Here is a 15915-nt window from a genome sequence, read left to right as displayed (position 1 = left end):
CATGCTCCTCAAAGGTCTCTGGTTTCTACATCCCACCCCCCCCAGCCTTCCCAAATTTGGGCTCCACATTACCCTCTCCCCTCACCTTTTACTTGGCCCAGACCTCTCTATCACATGCCTCTCCCCCCAACAAATTCATTCTGTGCCTACATAGATTTCAGCTTCTGCTCTTTCAAGTTGGGTCCCTTCCCTTCCTCCAGTGAATGACTTCTAGGATTCTTGAGTTCCAGGGATTCCGTCTGTGATGAAATACAAAGAAGTTGGAGTTCTGGGTCCACCGTGCCCTGGCTCTGGGATGTTGGACAAGTGTCTGAGTGTCAGTCTCCTCACCCGGACTGTGGGAATGATGACAACTAACTCAGTTAGATCCTCAGGACAAGGGCTTGGTTGCCCAGGCTTCCTGGATTCGAATTCTAGTGCTGCCGCTTTACAAATGCGCAGCTCAGGGCAAGTGACTCTACTTTGTCTTACTTTCCTTAGTCATAAAAGGGGCACCATGACCGAACCCTCCTCACAGGGTTATCGTTAGCATTCATTTCGTGAAAACACCTCACGCTTTCAGACCACAGAGTAAACACTCCTATCCTGTGGGTGGCCTTTCTGTAGCCACGCACACACTCATGACATGTGTACTATTCGTGTGCCCAGGCTGCTGTAACAAAATGCCATGGATGGGGTGACTTACACGACAGACATTTGTTGTGTCTCATTACGGAGGCTGGACGTCCAAGATGACGATGTCAGTGGGGTTGGTTTCGCCTCTCCTTGACTTGCAGAGAGCCTCCTTGTCACTCAGTCCCCACATGGCCTTTCCTCTGCGTGCATACACCCCTCATGTCTCCTCTTGTCTTACAAGAGAAACCAGTCCCATTGGACTAGGTCCACCTGTAAGGGCCTCACTTTCACTTAATTACTGGTTTGCAGGCCCTACCTCCAAATACAGTCACTTTCTGAGATGCTGGGGGTTAGGGCTTTACTCTGTGAATCTGAGGAAGAACATACTTCAGTCCATGATAATGTATAAACAGACGCCATCTTTAGATGTTCCTGTGGGGGAGCCCCTTTCTTAATCTAACTCTTAAGGAATCCCAGGGTGTTTGGGTCCCGTGGATCCTGTTTGTGGTCTAGTAATGAGAACCTGCCATCAGAAAAGCAGGTTTTGAAGCTCAGGTTTCAAACCTGCTCGTGGGTCTATGGCCTTAGGCAAGTCTTGTGCTCTGCCTGAGCCTCAGCACGCACACCTTCCTCCTAAGGAGAAGGATGACAATGACTCTCACCGAAAGAGGGGGGCTGTGAAGATCAAGGGTGACGATGTGTGAGAAAGCCCTCTGTAATCTCCATGCCCCCAGGGGTCGTTGCCCCCCACCCCCCCCGCCCACCTAAAAGGATACAAGTAGACAGATTGCTTGTCCTGACTCTCCTTCCTACCCTCAGAATTCCGTGACTCTGATTCTAAAGGTATCAAGGACCAGCTGCTAGGGAAGCAATTTCGGGATCCAAGGGATCAATAGATATTTGTTGAAACAATGCAGGAAATGATACCATCGTAGGGACCCCCTGCTCTGCATATTTCTAAGGCCCCAAATAGATCAGTGTCAAAGTGCATTGTGCATTCCTTGGGTTCCGTCACACATTTCTTATCTGATTTGGCAAGAATTCACCATAACGTGGGCCCGTGCATTCCTTGGGTTCCGTCACACATTTCTTATCTGATTTGGCAAGAATTCACCATAACGTGGACCCACGGACTAGGTGTACCAGGGCCGGCAAACCTCTCTGCCTTTGTGAGGACCCTGGGATCTTCAGTCAGAAAGGACCGCTTGAACTTCCACATCTGCTCCCCTTCCCTAGGCACCCTCCACAATTGGCTGGTTCTTTGTCAGTGAAAGCTGGGCCTCACAAGCAACTTGGTGAAGACAGAGATGAAGAGGGGATCTGGGGGGCACCTGGGTGGCTCAGTCAGTTTGGTGTCTGACTCTCGGTGTCAGCTCTGGTCATGATCTCCCCATCTCCAGCTCAAGCTCCGTGTTGGGCTCTGTGCTCAGCGCAGATCTGCTTCACATTCTTTCTCCCTTTCCCTCTCACTCCCATTCTCTCTCTCACTTTCTTTTTCAAATAAATAAATAAAATCTTTTAAAAAAATAATAAGAGGTGGAGCCTGGAAATCAGATGCTGAGTTTGAACGCAAACCCTGTCCCTGACTCCAGGCAAATCCCTTTCCTGCCTCCAGATTCTTTCTTTTTCAAGGAGGACAATGATAATAGTTCTTACCTCACTGAGTCACTTAGGAGTTTCAATGGGGTAATAGATGTAAAAGTGCTTCATTCATTCCACAAAGAATTTCTGAGGTCCTACTCTGTGGAGGAATATTCTCTACACTGTTCCAGGCACTAGGGATGGAGAAACAAAGCCAAGTCATTGTCCTGATAGATAGAAATTAAATTCTAGTGGGAGAGTCAGGCAAAAACAAATAATACAGCATGTAATGGCAGGACATAAGAATGATGAAAAGAAAAATTAAGCCGGATAAGGGGAAAACTGACCGGGGGTTATGCTGTGTATGATATCTCAGTCAGGGAGATCCCCTCTCTGAAGAGGGAAGAGGTAGCAGACATCTGGACAATGAGAAAGATGGCGCTATGGCAGTATGTGGGGGAGAACAGAGAGAAATGCCCTAAGAGATGGTTGGGCTTGGCAAGAAGGCACAAGAGTAGAGTGTGCCCAGAGCTAGGCTGGAAGTAGGATGAAGTCAGTAAGCCTTGAAAGCCAGAGTCAAGACTCTGGATTTTCATTTAACTGTCAGGAGAAGTCATGAGAGGATTTTGAGCAGGGGATTGCCTTTGTTGTGGACATCCCTCTGAGCAACGTTTGCAGAAGAGACTTTAAAGAGTCATGGTTGTCATGAAGCTGATGGACACATACTTCCAGCTCTCCACCTCCTGGACACATGGTGGGCTGCACTTCCTGTCGCTGAGTGGGGCCATGGGCTGTGACCACTGGACAGAAGTCAGGAGTGTCACTTAAAGGCTAAGCTGTTAATCAGTTGCCAGTGCGAGTCTCTCCAGAAGTCCTTACCCTCTGTCTCTGTGACCAGCAGCGTTCAACATGGACACTGCTCCATCCTCCTGGGTTCTGGAGGAAGGAGATGTAGAACAGAGCTGCAACTGGCCCACAGTGGGCATGCCACTTCTAGACATAACCTAGCCCATCCAGACAGGTTCAGGGAGCAAGAGGAGAGGTAGGGAGGTCATTTAGGCAGCTGAAAGCTGATCCTAGCTTGGACTGGAGTGATGGCGAGAGACAGAATGAGAAGTGTTCAGATTGAGGGCGTGTGTTGAAGGTCAAGTGCAAAAGATTTACTAATGGGCTGGATGTAGGGTATAGGGTCAAGAAAGGAGTCAAGGATGAGTCTAAGAATCAGGACCTGAATAACTGGGTGAATTACTAAGGAGAACACTCAGGAAAGCAAGGATTACCCAAGTGCTAGACATGCAGCTAGACTACAAAATGCTAGCTCTTGTGGTTAATATCACTGGGGCAGGCAGTGTGGAACATAGAGACTTGGGGAATTTACCATTCTAGAATGACAGAACAGTCAAAAGTCAGATTTACTAAAGTAATTTAGATATAATAAAACTCTGTGGCGTACAGGTCCAAGTTTTGACGAGTGCATTTTTGTCTTGTAGCAATCTCCACAATCAAGATGAAAATTACTTCCATCTTCTCCCCAAATCCCCTTTTGCTGCCCCTCCATTTGGTCAAACCCTCCCTCCACCCCAACCCCTGGCCACCACGGATCCGCCCATCCCTGTAGTTTTGCCTTTTCCAGAAAGTCATATAAATAGAATCACACAGTATGTCACCTTTGGAGACCAGCTTCTTTCACTTGGGATAACATATCTGAGACTCATCTCTATTGCATATGTCGGTCATTTGTTCCTTTTTGTTGCTGAGTAGTATTCCGTGGTAGGGATGGACCTGCTTTTTGTTTCTCATTCGCCAGTTGAAGGGCTTTTGGGTTGCTTCCAGATTTTGGTGATATGAATAAAGCTGCTATAAATATCCGAGTACAGGTTTTTGTGTGAACATATGTCTTTATTTCTTTTAGTAACTTTCTAGAAGTGGGATTGCTGGCTCGTATGGTAAGTGTATGTTTAACTTTATAAGAAACTGCCAAACCGTTTTCCCAGAGGAACTGTACCATATTGCACTCCCACTGGCATTGTGAGGGTCGCTGAACTTCCTCCCCAGCACTGGGGATTGTCAGGATTTTTTTGATTTAAGGCATTCTAATGTGCAGTGGCATCTAATTATGCTTTTAATTTGCATTTTCCTAATGAATAAGGATGCTGAGTGTCTTTTCATGTGTTTATTAGCCATTCACTTATCCTTCTCAACAAAATGTCCATTCAGATCTTTTGCTCATGTTTTCATTAGGTTGCTTATCTTTTCATGTATAGTAAAAGTTCTATATATATTTGGGATATGATTCCTTTATCAGATATGTGCTTTGCAAATATCTTCTACCAGGCTTTGACTTATCTTTTCATTTTCTTAGCAGTGTCTTTCTAAAAGAGCAGTTTTTAATTTTGATAAAGTTCAGACTATCAATTCTTTCTTCTATGGATCATGGTTTTTTGTATCAGGTCTAAGAAATCTTTGTCTAGCCAGGGGCACAAAGGTTTTCTCCTGTATTTTCTTCTGCAAGTTTTATGGTTATAGGTTTTATGCTCAGGTCTATGATCTATTTGGAATTAATTTTTATAAATGGCATAAGGTCTAACCCAGGACAATTTCGACTGGTGATATTTCCTACTGTGCCAGAAGGAGATCAATAAAACTTCATAGCTCTGATAAGCACGTGCACAGGTGACACAGGCTGGTTGCAAAATCTGGTTAAGGTTCAAACACAGATGGTCAGGGAAGCTCCACCTTTTTCTGACTCCAGGCTGCTTCTCTAGACATTAATCCTACCCTCAGTATCGCTCTGCAGATGTCCCTAGTGATACCAGCACAAGCCCCAGTCTGTGTAAAGTGCGCTAGGTTCTCTGCAGTTCCTAAAACACTCTATGTAGTTAATTGCTTCAAGAAACAATGTTTTCGGTGTGCCTGGGTAGCTCAGTGGGTTAAAACCTCTGCCTTCGGCTCAGGTCATGATCCCTGGGTCCGGGGATCGAGCCCCGCATCCGGCTCTCTGCTCAGTGGGGAGCCTGCTTCCCCTCTTCTCTCTCTCTCTGCCTGGTTCTCTGCCTACTTGTGATCTCTGTCTGCCAAAAAAATAAACAAAATCTTAAAAAAAAAAAAAGAAAAAGAAACAATGTTTTCTCTTGAACCACTGAAGGAACATTCAGTGTGAAGTAGGGCATTCAATCTTAGCAATTAGGGTCGGAATCTTAACCTTCTCAGTTTCTGTCCTGCTTGGGTGGCTTCTTAGTCACCAAATCATACTGTTCTTCCTCTTCTCCTCAGTAACATTCCCACTGAAAGTTTTGCTAAAATCGTTTAGATTTTGGAATACTTAAAATGACAAGAACAAAATTGGTGAGGAGAGAAGGTTAGAAAGTCAACATAAGGGCCCCTGGCTGGCTCAGTCCGTAGAATGTGCCCCTTTTGATCCCAGGGGTTGTGAGTCTAAGCCCCACACTGGGAGTAGAGATCACATGAGAAAAAGAAGTCAACACAGAATTGTCACCTTGTGAAATGGTCAATTGAGAACATTTTAGAAAGAGAACTAATGTCTACTATTGCCTTTATTAAAAAGGGCATTTATATATTACATCAAGAATGATGAAGCAGAAAAAGCAAGACTATTTGAAGGGGTCTGGCACTATTTCCATAAGAATGTTATGTCTTTAACTCAAGATATGAATATCAAAATCTTTTTTTGCATTAGTCTAGTGCATGAATCTAACACTCTTACTCAACTATAAACCAGAACATCTTGAAAGCCAAAAAGTTAATAAACCTAGAAATCTGGAGTGGGGAGGGGGGAGAAGGTAGGGGGAAGGGGAGGGGGGCATTCAATTATCCAGCCTTCCAAGAAAAGAAAAAAGTTGGAAGGACATGATCTCATTATAAAAAATACTCTTTCCCAAGACTCAATTGTTGGTAATTTACTTGGATATAGTAAAGTGTTCATAACATTTACTGTTAGTTTTCTCATTTCCTCTCACTGCAGACCAGTGAAAACCTCACACCGAATTGCAATTTGGGACTCGGACCGGAAGGTGACACATGGGTGGGATGGCTTAAACCATGAGGTTTTTGGAGAAAGGCCCCCCCACTCCCTGACTTGTTTATAATAGCTTTACTGGGTATTCCTAAGGTTCAAAGCCCTCCTCCTAGTGACTATGTGGGTTTTCTGTTTAGGACTAGCACTTGCAAATTTAAAGAGAGGAGGTAGCAAAGTTGCTAACATTCCAGACCCTTCTTTGGTGAGGATCAATAATTTTTGCTTCTTTCTTGAGCAAACAAAGGGAAGCCTGCTGGAGCTGCACTCCTGCTCTGTCAGGCCAATATGAAGGTCCTTTACAACCTCTCCCTCCAGAGGTCTGCTTTCTCTCAGCATCTCAGCATCTCTTATTAAGGCAGACCTCAGACAGTCTCAGGTAGACAAACATTCTTGGTGAACTCAACAGTGGCTTCTATGGCACTCAGGATAAAGACCCCACTCCTTCAATGCATGCTTACAAGGCCCTCTCCAGGGCACTTACATAGAAGAGGGGGAAGGAAAAAAAAAAAGAGAGAGAGAGAAAAAAATCTTTGCTGTTATGGAACTTATATTCTCCTGGGCAAAGATCTGCTAAGCAAGATAAGTAAACTAACTACACGGTATGTAGATGGTGATAAGTGCTAAGGAGAAGAAAGTAAAGTAGTCAAAGGGGGAGAAAGTAAAGTAATTAAGGGGGACAGAAGTAGTTAAGGTATCAGGTTATGGATTGGTGTGTGGTATGTTTAGATAGGGCCCCAGGAAAAACTTCACTGAGAATGTGACTTTTGAACAAAGACATGAAGGAAGTGAGGCAGCTAAGAATGTGGTTATCTAGGGAAAGAGCATTCCAGGTAGACAGAACAGCAGGTGCAAAGGCCCTGAGGTGGGAGCATGAATGTTCCAAGATCAGCAAAAGAAGCCAGTGTGACTGAAGTAGAGTGAATGATGGGAAGGGAGGCAGAATGGGTCTTTTAATCTGTCTTGTGTATCTGTGGAATCATTTACATTGGACACTTCTTGGGGAATGCTTCTAACCAGAATCTATTCCAAAGACCATGGATTTCAAATAAATTTTAAAGCAGAACCCTTCCTTCAAATGAAACTTAAAATGGAATTTCAAAATATGAAAAAGAAAAGCAAGGGAGGGGCTGTCTCTCAAATCCAACTCATCCCTACATCCCACAGTGGTTCAAGGCAATGCCATGGAGGAAGATTTGTTTCCTACATAGCTCAGATGCAAACCACCAGTCTAGAATGATGGTCTGATGTTCTGCCTAGAGCCAAGATATTTTACAGCACATTGCTCCAGAAGTAGTCTTGTCTGGCTCCTGTACCTACAAGGAGACTTTTAGTAGATATTTACCTCCAACAACGGAGCGAAATTAGAGCCTCTACAGTTACAACCACATGGTGCTGTGTGGGTCTGATACATTCCTAGAAATTAGTTCTCTATTCTGAAACTTTTTTCTTAAAAACATTTTTTAAAACTTTTTTTTTGAACAGGTGAAACAGGTCAAAGAATTTTAAAAATGCACTAAAAAAGTTTGTCTCTCAGGGATAACTACATGACCATGTATTTGCAATGGAATTCCACATACTTATGCAAGCAAATAAAAAGGTACTGATAAGGGGCGCCTGGGTGGCTCAGTGGGTTAAGCCGCTGCCTTCGGCTCAGGTCATGATCTCAGGGTCTTGGGATCGAGTCCCGCATTGGGCTCTCTGCTCAGCAGGGAGCCTGCTTCCCTTCCTCTCTCTCTGCCTGCCTCTCTGCTTACTTGTGATTTCTCTCTGTCAAATAAACAAATAAAATCTTAAAAAAAAAAGGTACTGATAATAGGCAACAAGATGGAGGAATATCACAAATAATAAGTTGACAGACACATGAGTGCATACCTTATGACCCATGCTTACGACACTCAAACAGGCAAAACTGATCTTTGGTGACAGAAGCTGGAATAGAGGTTACCTGTGGGGAGGGGAGTTACTCACTGGAAGGATGAAAATTTTGATATCTTGATTTGGATGGTGGATACAAAGGTGTAGTAGATAGCTACAAAAATTCATGAAGCTAAAAACCGATTTGTGCATTTTATTCTGTGTACATAATTTAGTCAGTCTCCATTCCACTATCTGTTGCTCCCAGCTACCCAGTTCCCCTATCCAGAGGCCACTCCTCCAGGGATTTCTTAATGCCCCTTTTCTTTCAGTACCTTCAGTCCTGGGGGGAAGCTGGGCAGACACCAGGGGCCAAGGCTGGGGACATTGGGCCATGGCTTGTGTGCATGCCCCTTGGCTTTTTCTGGCCCCCCAACCCTCTATCTCCCTCCTCCTCCTCCTCCTTCTCTCCCTCTCTTCCCCAGAAGACAAGAGGGGAAGCCAAGGAGGTCCAGGAGGTTGCTGACCCTTGCTAAATAACGCTCTTGCTCCTGGCTCTCCAGGGTGTGCCTGCCTGCTGGAGAGGACAGCATGTGCTGATCAAGCTTATCGTTGACACATTCATTCCCTCCCTCTTTTATTCTCTCCTTTCTGTTCCCTGGAATGATCCTAGGACTTCCTGCTCCTTGGGCATTCAGTCCCAGTGAGCTTCCCTCATCTTGTGCCTTGGTACGTTTCCTTCGTTTCCTTCCATCCCGCGCAGTCCTGATAACCCACGCTGTGTTTGCATATAAACATATCTCAGTGGATGCTGTGGGTGGGTCTTATCTTCCCTCCACACCCCTACCCGCACCTTCCAACCTCTAGCATCATTCTTTGACCAATTCCCTACCCGCACCCAGAGCTTCCACCTAGCCAAGTCTTTTAGCTAACCATCTAGGGTCCTGACTCCCTGAGGGCAAAGGGGCCTAAGTCAGGTTCAAGTCAGTTTGGCAAGCATTCTTGAAGGTGGTCAGAAAGTAAAGAGTACTGCCCGTTCCTCGCCTTCAAGAATCGTCCAAAGTGGCGGGACATGGTGCTCAACCCAGACCCAGTTCCAATAGTTCTTAACCCAATACTTTATATTGGTCCTTCCTCAGTGCCAGGCACTCACTTGCGTGCTTTTCGTGCATTGTATCTCTGAATTTTCCCAAAGACCCCAGGAGGAGGATTGTTAGCCTCACCTTGCAGATGAAGGAGCTGAGGCACAAGGTTAGACTGCTGGCATGTGGCCACCAGGATTGGAACAGCAAGTTCCCTAGGGAAACGCCCTATTTAGGCTTGGCGGGGGGGGGCTCTCAAGCGGGAGTTGGTGTCCCTGAGTGTCGGCTTCGGGGAACCTTTACTAGTGCCACACCCTTTCAGCACAGTTCTCTCCTGCCTCAGGGGCCTGGAAGGGGGCTTAGCACTGGGGTATCGGCAGGAGGCCCGGACTTTAGGAGAGGCTGATAAAAAGCTCCTCGTGGCAGAAGAGGGGAAGGGAGGACGAGAACCCGGGCCAAAAGAATGAGGCCCGCCGGCTCCCGGGGCACTACAAGCCTCGAGGCATAGCAAGCCGCGGCAGTTGCAAGCCCCAGTGGCACGCGCAAACTGCACGGAACTACTTCCCTGGGGGCCGATTGGAGCCAGTCTCCGCGATAGCCCCTTAAGGTGGACGCGCGGGGTCCGGAGCCCATCGCCGCTTCCCGGGCGCGGCCACGTGCGCCCCGCCGGGCTTGCACGCTCCGCCACGCCGGGCCGCCGGGCCACCAGCAGGCACGCGCGCCCCCAGCGCGCACACACTCCCGGGCACGCACACCGACAGCCCGGCCCACGTCCGCCACGCCACGCCCTCCCCCGCGCCCCGCCCCCGCCCTCGCGGCGCCGGCCGCCGTTCTCCCATTGGCTACACGGCGCGTGACGCGCGGCGCCCGGCCCCGCCCCTCGTCAGTCACTCGGCGGAGGCGGCGCTGGCGGGGACTAGTCTCGTCCGGAGACTGGCAGCAGCGGCGGCGGCGGCGGCCGGAGCTCGAGCCCCAGAGGCTGAGGGCGGGCGGGCGGGCGCGGGGGAGGGAGGGGGGCCGGTCCGCGACGACTCCCCGGACGGCGTTTCTCCTCCGAGCGGCGCCGGTTTCGGCTTTGGGGGGGGCGGGGGTACAGCCCATCCATGACCATGGGCGACAAGAAGAGCCCGACCAGGTACCTGCTCGGAGCTGAGGGGGCGGAAGGGGAGGGAGGGCTGGGGGCGGGCGGGGGCCGGCGACGACTAGGCCCCGGAGCCACCCGGGGCGGGGGGAGGCGCTGCTAAGATGGAGATCCGGGGGCGGGGGGAGGCGGCGGCGGCGGGCGGTGGCGGCGGCGGCGGCGGGAGGCGGTGTCGCTCCCGCTCGGGGCCGGCGGCCGTGCGCGCCGCAGCCATGGCGGCTCCTCCTCAGCCGCCCTCCGCCGCCGCCGCCGCCGCCACTCCTCCCAGACAAAGGGAGATTTAACCAGGTGGGGAGGGAGGGAGGGCGCGAGCATGGGAGGGGAGAGGGAAGGAGCCGGCCCACTCCCCGCCGCCAGCCTCGGGCTGCCCCTGCGCGCCCCCTCCAGATCCGGCCCGCGGCTCCCCTGCCGGCCCCCCCAGCCCCACGCTCAAGTCCACAAGTCCGCCCGCTTCCTGCGCCCGCCGCGGCCTTTCCCGGGGCGCCGCCGCCGCCTGCTGTGCGAGGCAGCACGGTCCGGGCTCGGAGGTTGCAGGGTGCCGGTGGGGGCGCCCCGTTCCCTCCCCAGTCCCTGTTTCGGTCCCCGGAAAGGGTGGGTGGGTGGTCGCCCGAGCGAAGTTTCCAGCGCTGGATTCCTGCGAAATTGCGAGGGCTCACCAGCGCCTGTGTTTTGCTGTTTCTCCCCCTTTTTCCTGCTCCCTATCTCTTCCCTCCCCTTTCCCCCACTCCTCACTCCTCCGAAGGCCAAAAAGACAAGCGAAACCTGCGGCAGACGAAGGCTTTTGGGATTGTAGCGTCTGCACCTTCAGAAACAGCGCTGAAGCCTTTAAATGCAGCATCTGCGATGTGAGGAAAGGCACCTCTACCAGGTACTTGAAGATCTGTGTTAGCTTTTGTTGAAGGACTTTTGTTTTTTAAGGTCGGGGCGAGAGGGTGGAGAGCTATACTTTATGCCCTCTTTCCAACTTGTTGATTATGGCTTTTTTGCATTTGGGGGTGGTTGATGTGTGGTTTTGGTTGTGTGTATTTTGTGTTGTGTGCAAAGCGGTCCTATTCACTGAATGATTTATGGGAGGGAATTCGTCTTATTTCTACCGGGCTGGATTTATTTGACACTTGTATCCATTGGCTTATTGGTATTGGCTCAAAAAGAGAGGAAGCAGTGCTTTTGCTGTGGATTGTAGGAGTTTAGACCTTTTATTTTCACCATGTGTAGAATGTTTTTAATTTGCCTGTCCTGAATTTTTTCTTCTCTGAGCGATTTAGTGGTGGATGTACAGTTATGCTGGTTGTTGTGCTTTTCCTGTCTTGAGCTGCAAATGTCTGTTACTTTCTTGTGCTTGAAAATAAATGTTGGGGCTTGATAAAGCAAGTGCATTTTTTTGGAAAGCTGAACTGTCAGTTTGTGTGTGTGTGTTTTTTTTTTTCCTGATTATCTTATGCAGAGGGGTGTTGGAGGACGATTCTGCAAAATGGTGAAATGAATAGACTATTGAAGTTTTTCTGTGTTTAAAGTCTTATTACAATGAAAAGAATGTTGAAAGAATTCCTTTTCATTTTTGTGAGAGTAGTAAATCGCATCTGGTATCAAAACGAGTTGAACTACTCCACGTTTAATGTTTAGATATATATTTGGATAAAATGTCAAAGCTGATTCTGTAGCCTTCTGGTCATCTTTTAAATTGAATCTGCAGTTTGTGTCCTTAATGTTGGAGTTTGAAGTGAAGGTACTCGATGTCATTTCATAGGAAGGCATTGGGGTATATGGGTGTGAAAGCTGGGGAGGAGTGAGTGCCTAGAGGATCCTTGAAGATACAAGGTGATTGCCAGAAGTCTCATTTCATCAGGTACTTGTTTTTGAGTTGGTGTTGTTCCAGTATGATTGTGTTGCAGTACTCCATAGTTCTCACTGGATGTTATTCTTTGACTAAACGTATCCTGCCAGGGTTTCACTGCTTTATTTATACTTGGGATTACCTAGGATATTGGGTAACCTAAAGAATATAATTCTGGGATGATTTGGTCCAATTACTGGTGGAGCAGTTCTGCGACTTCCACTAACTCTTTCAATAAAGAGTGTTTTGAATGAAAGTACTCAAGAACTAACAATATTTCTCCAGAAGTTTTTACAGCAAATTCATGTCACTTTTTGTATTATGATAGAACAAATTTAGTTAAAATAAAAAGCACTTATTGGGAGCTTAATAGATTTTGTTTTGCTCTCTGAAACAGGGAATTCCATCAAATGGCATGAAAGTTTAGAAATGTATTTGTTATTTAAAGCAATAGTGATTGTATTTTATTTATGAGTAATGTTTTTTTACACGTAGAATCCCTCAGAGGCCAAACCTCTTTATTGTGGTTTTGCTTTGAGTGTTACCGTAGATGATGTTCAAGTAAATGACTAGGAAACTCCTAAGAACTTGAGAACTTAACTGGTGAAGAGCAAAACCAAATTCAAGTTTACATCTGATGTATTGCTGGGAATAATGATCTTACAATGAAATGCATTTCAGTTTCTACATGTTTTTAAAAAAAATCTGACTTATCAACTTTTTGGAAGCATGTGGGAGGTTTTGATTTTAAAAGCAATAGAGATGTTTAAAGTTTTTTCAGAGTTACGGATGATGACAGTGAAATTCAGTTTTTTAACAGATATATTAAATTACTAAAGATGAAATATTTCAGGAACCAGGATACTTATCTCTTATCTTTAAGGGTTTTCGTGTAATTTTTTGAGGTCTCTGGTTGAGTAGGATTTGAACACAGATTTCCAACATCTGAGGACTTAACACTCTTATTAAAAGTTGCGATACCTTTACGTGGCCTTTTTGTTTCATCTTGGTTATTGTCAGTGTTTTGGTGTTTGAGATCTATTCTTGAAGCCATCTTTAATTGGAAAGCAGACAACATTTTGGCTTTCTTAGGCTAGAAATGGGTTTCATGCGGGAAGGCGACTTTCAACAGGTCTTCATCCAGGCATTATGAGGTGTAGAAACTGTTGGTTAATTTCCCTGCCATATTAGTTACTGCTCTGTGATTTTTCCTGGGTCTTTTTCTTGTAATTTTTTTGGTACTTCAAATATTTAATACCTTTTGTTTTGCATAGTTTTAATCAGATCTGGTATTGATGACAGTAGAAAACTTACTGGGTTTGGATGCTGAGTAATAGGCAAAAATTTGTGATTTTAGAATAACTTTTAAAAATAATAAAAGGGCTTTGTTAACCTGCTGGCTGGCATAGAAATTGGGTTTTATTGCTCTGAGCTGCTGTTTCTTATTCATATTATAACAACAGCCTAGCTGCTGGCCTAGCCAGTGGTCATTTTGGAGTTTGTTCATCATTTTTGTCTTTATTGCCATAATCTACCAAGTCAACGAAGGAAGTCAGAGTTTAATTAGTAGTAGGTCCAGCAGGACACAGAACTGTATTTACCCTTTGAGGATAGAATTGGTGTCACTTAATTTAATGAGGAGAATAATAACTCTTACCCAAAGAGCATTTATTAAATTCCTAGGATGTGAAAGATACTGGTCAAGACATTGGTGAGGGTGGGGGGGTTGGTTAGAAATGCACAAAGATGAGCAGAATCCAAGTTTTAAAGGCTCTGAGAGAGGTATAAATAAAGTGCTGTGTGGGAGATTGGAGCAGTCTGGCTTGGGGAATCAATTAGGATGCCTCCTCCTCCTTCCCATTTCTTCTGAAAAGGGAATTGATTTCTGTAAGTTCACCTGCCAACTTTTCATTGTTATTGCCATGTGTACTTTATATGTTGAATTCTCCAGGTAGATTCATGGAAGTGATTCATAAGGTCTTTTTTCTTACTGGAGAAGCACAGAGCAGAATGGAAGGAGGTCAGATGCTCCAAAGGAACATGTTAAAGGAAGGAGGAGGATATACTTAATAGGATACTTGGAGGTTCAGGGAGAAACAAGGGTCTGTATTGGGTGTGTCCGTTATATGGAGGGTCTCTTTGGGTCTTAGATACATTCCTTTTTCTAATTATGTCATTGCACTCTGCTCCTTGTTGGTGATTATTTTATAGTTTTATTGAGGTATGATTTACATACTGTAGAATTCACTAATAGTAAGTGCACGATTCATTGAATTTCAGTTATTTTAAAGATTTGTGCAACCATCACCACAAATCAGTTTGGGAAGATTTCCATCACATCCTATGGTTTTCTCCTGTTTGTTCTGTGATACAACTTAAAAAGCATGGAAGGGTTACCTGCTCCCGGGAAGGTTGCCTCCTCACCATGCTGAGAGAACTCTACCCTAAGCCTTTCAACATAGGAAATGAAGGAGTGTATATTGAAGGTGGCTGTGGGTGGGGAGGAAACTCTATCCCTTTCCTAGGTGATAATAGGAGATAGATAAAGTAGCGTTTGCCAGTCTCATGAAAGATGATGCCATCAGCTTTTAGAATGAAAAACCCCTGCATATTAACAACTTTTCTTAACCATTTTTGTTAAGTGGAAGTTCTTGAGTGTTGAGCAGAGTAACTTCCTAGACTGGTGGTAGATTCAGTGTACTTTGCTTCGGTCTTGCTACTTCTCTGAATCCAATAATGTCTTTGTTGGAAATAAAGATTGCCAAGGTACTGCTGCAGCAGGGGGAGCTGATTCGTGCCTCTTTGATCATAGTGCTGCGTTTTGACCCTCAGCTACTGCTTAAATGACACTTATTTGAAAGTTGGTAAATTTTTGTGTTGGGTAATTACCATAGATTTGGAACTTTTCTAGTCTTAAGAGCCAGATTTTATTGTGATACTGGGTTCAAATCACGTTGATTTGCATACCATCTCTCTGAAAAGTTTTTAGAGCTTTTGCAGACAGAAGTGAGGAAATTACTTTAGATGTGTAATAAAATTATGTCACTTAAAAAAAAGTTGGTACTCAGGATGTTGAATTAGAAGTTGGTACTCTGTTTTGTTTGGAAAACGTTTACCTTGTTCTGGAACTCCCTCATTTTTTGAAGTTGTAAGTTTGGACATTTCTCTCCTCAAATTCAGGTAGCCTAACAACTCAATAGCCCTTGAATAGTCATGAAGTACTTTAGAAGTTTTAGGGGAAAACATACATACTTAGCGAGACGTGAAAGTTCTAATCTTGCTTCAGAAGTGCATCTCCCTGAGGTAATAATTTTCAGGTAAGAAACTCCCAGAAAGCAGGGGTGGGGTGTACCTAACCTGGAGTAGAGCCAGGTTTCTTCCCTATGGTTTCGGGTCATCCACCACAGTGGTTTTTCTCCTTAGGTCACATGGGTTTTACTGTAGTGTTTGTCTTTCATAAAATTTCTCCATTAAATACATGGAAATAATACGTTATTTATAAATATATGTATAAATATTTACATTTATACATTTATAAATAACTGTATAAATACATTAAATACATGGAATAATTACGTGTCCTCTGAACCATCAAACTTTACCAAATCTTTTGGCCTCAAAGCTGGTAGGTTTTTAAAGATCGCTCTTATCCAGAAACGGTGATAATTTATTTTGTATTTGCTATTACATTGAACTTACTGATTTATTGGTACTGACTTGATCTTATGTATACTTGGTGACCTTAAAGTAAGTTACCTGGGTAGTTGTGGTT

The 15915-nt window shown here is 45.6% G+C and overlaps 1 protein-coding gene across 2 annotated transcripts in view; it reads left to right on the top strand.

Moving 5' to 3' along the window:
* The first annotated feature begins 10196 nt into the window (after nucleotides 1-10196).
* Nucleotides 10197-15915, top strand: part of LOC111144294 (RING1 and YY1 binding protein) — an 81678-nt gene continuing 75959 nt past the window's right edge. For both annotated transcript variants that reach the window (XM_022498538.1, XM_022498537.1), the window contains exons 1-2: nucleotides 10197-10303; nucleotides 11052-11177. In XM_022498538.1, coding sequence (XP_022354246.1) covers nucleotides 10272-10303; nucleotides 11052-11177 — 158 coding nt within the window. In that variant the 5' untranslated portion in view covers nucleotides 10197-10271. The remainder of the gene's footprint in view (nucleotides 10304-11051; nucleotides 11178-15915) is intronic.

The sequence above is a fragment of the Enhydra lutris genome, unplaced genomic scaffold (genome assembly GCF_002288905.1).
Source record: "Enhydra lutris kenyoni isolate GAN:26980312 unplaced genomic scaffold, ASM228890v2 scaffoldscaffold10, whole genome shotgun sequence".
NCBI classification, from domain to species: Eukaryota; Metazoa; Chordata; class Mammalia; order Carnivora; family Mustelidae; genus Enhydra; species Enhydra lutris.
Note: the sequence above shows the minus strand (reverse complement) of the source record. Positions and strands in the feature narration are given on the sequence as shown.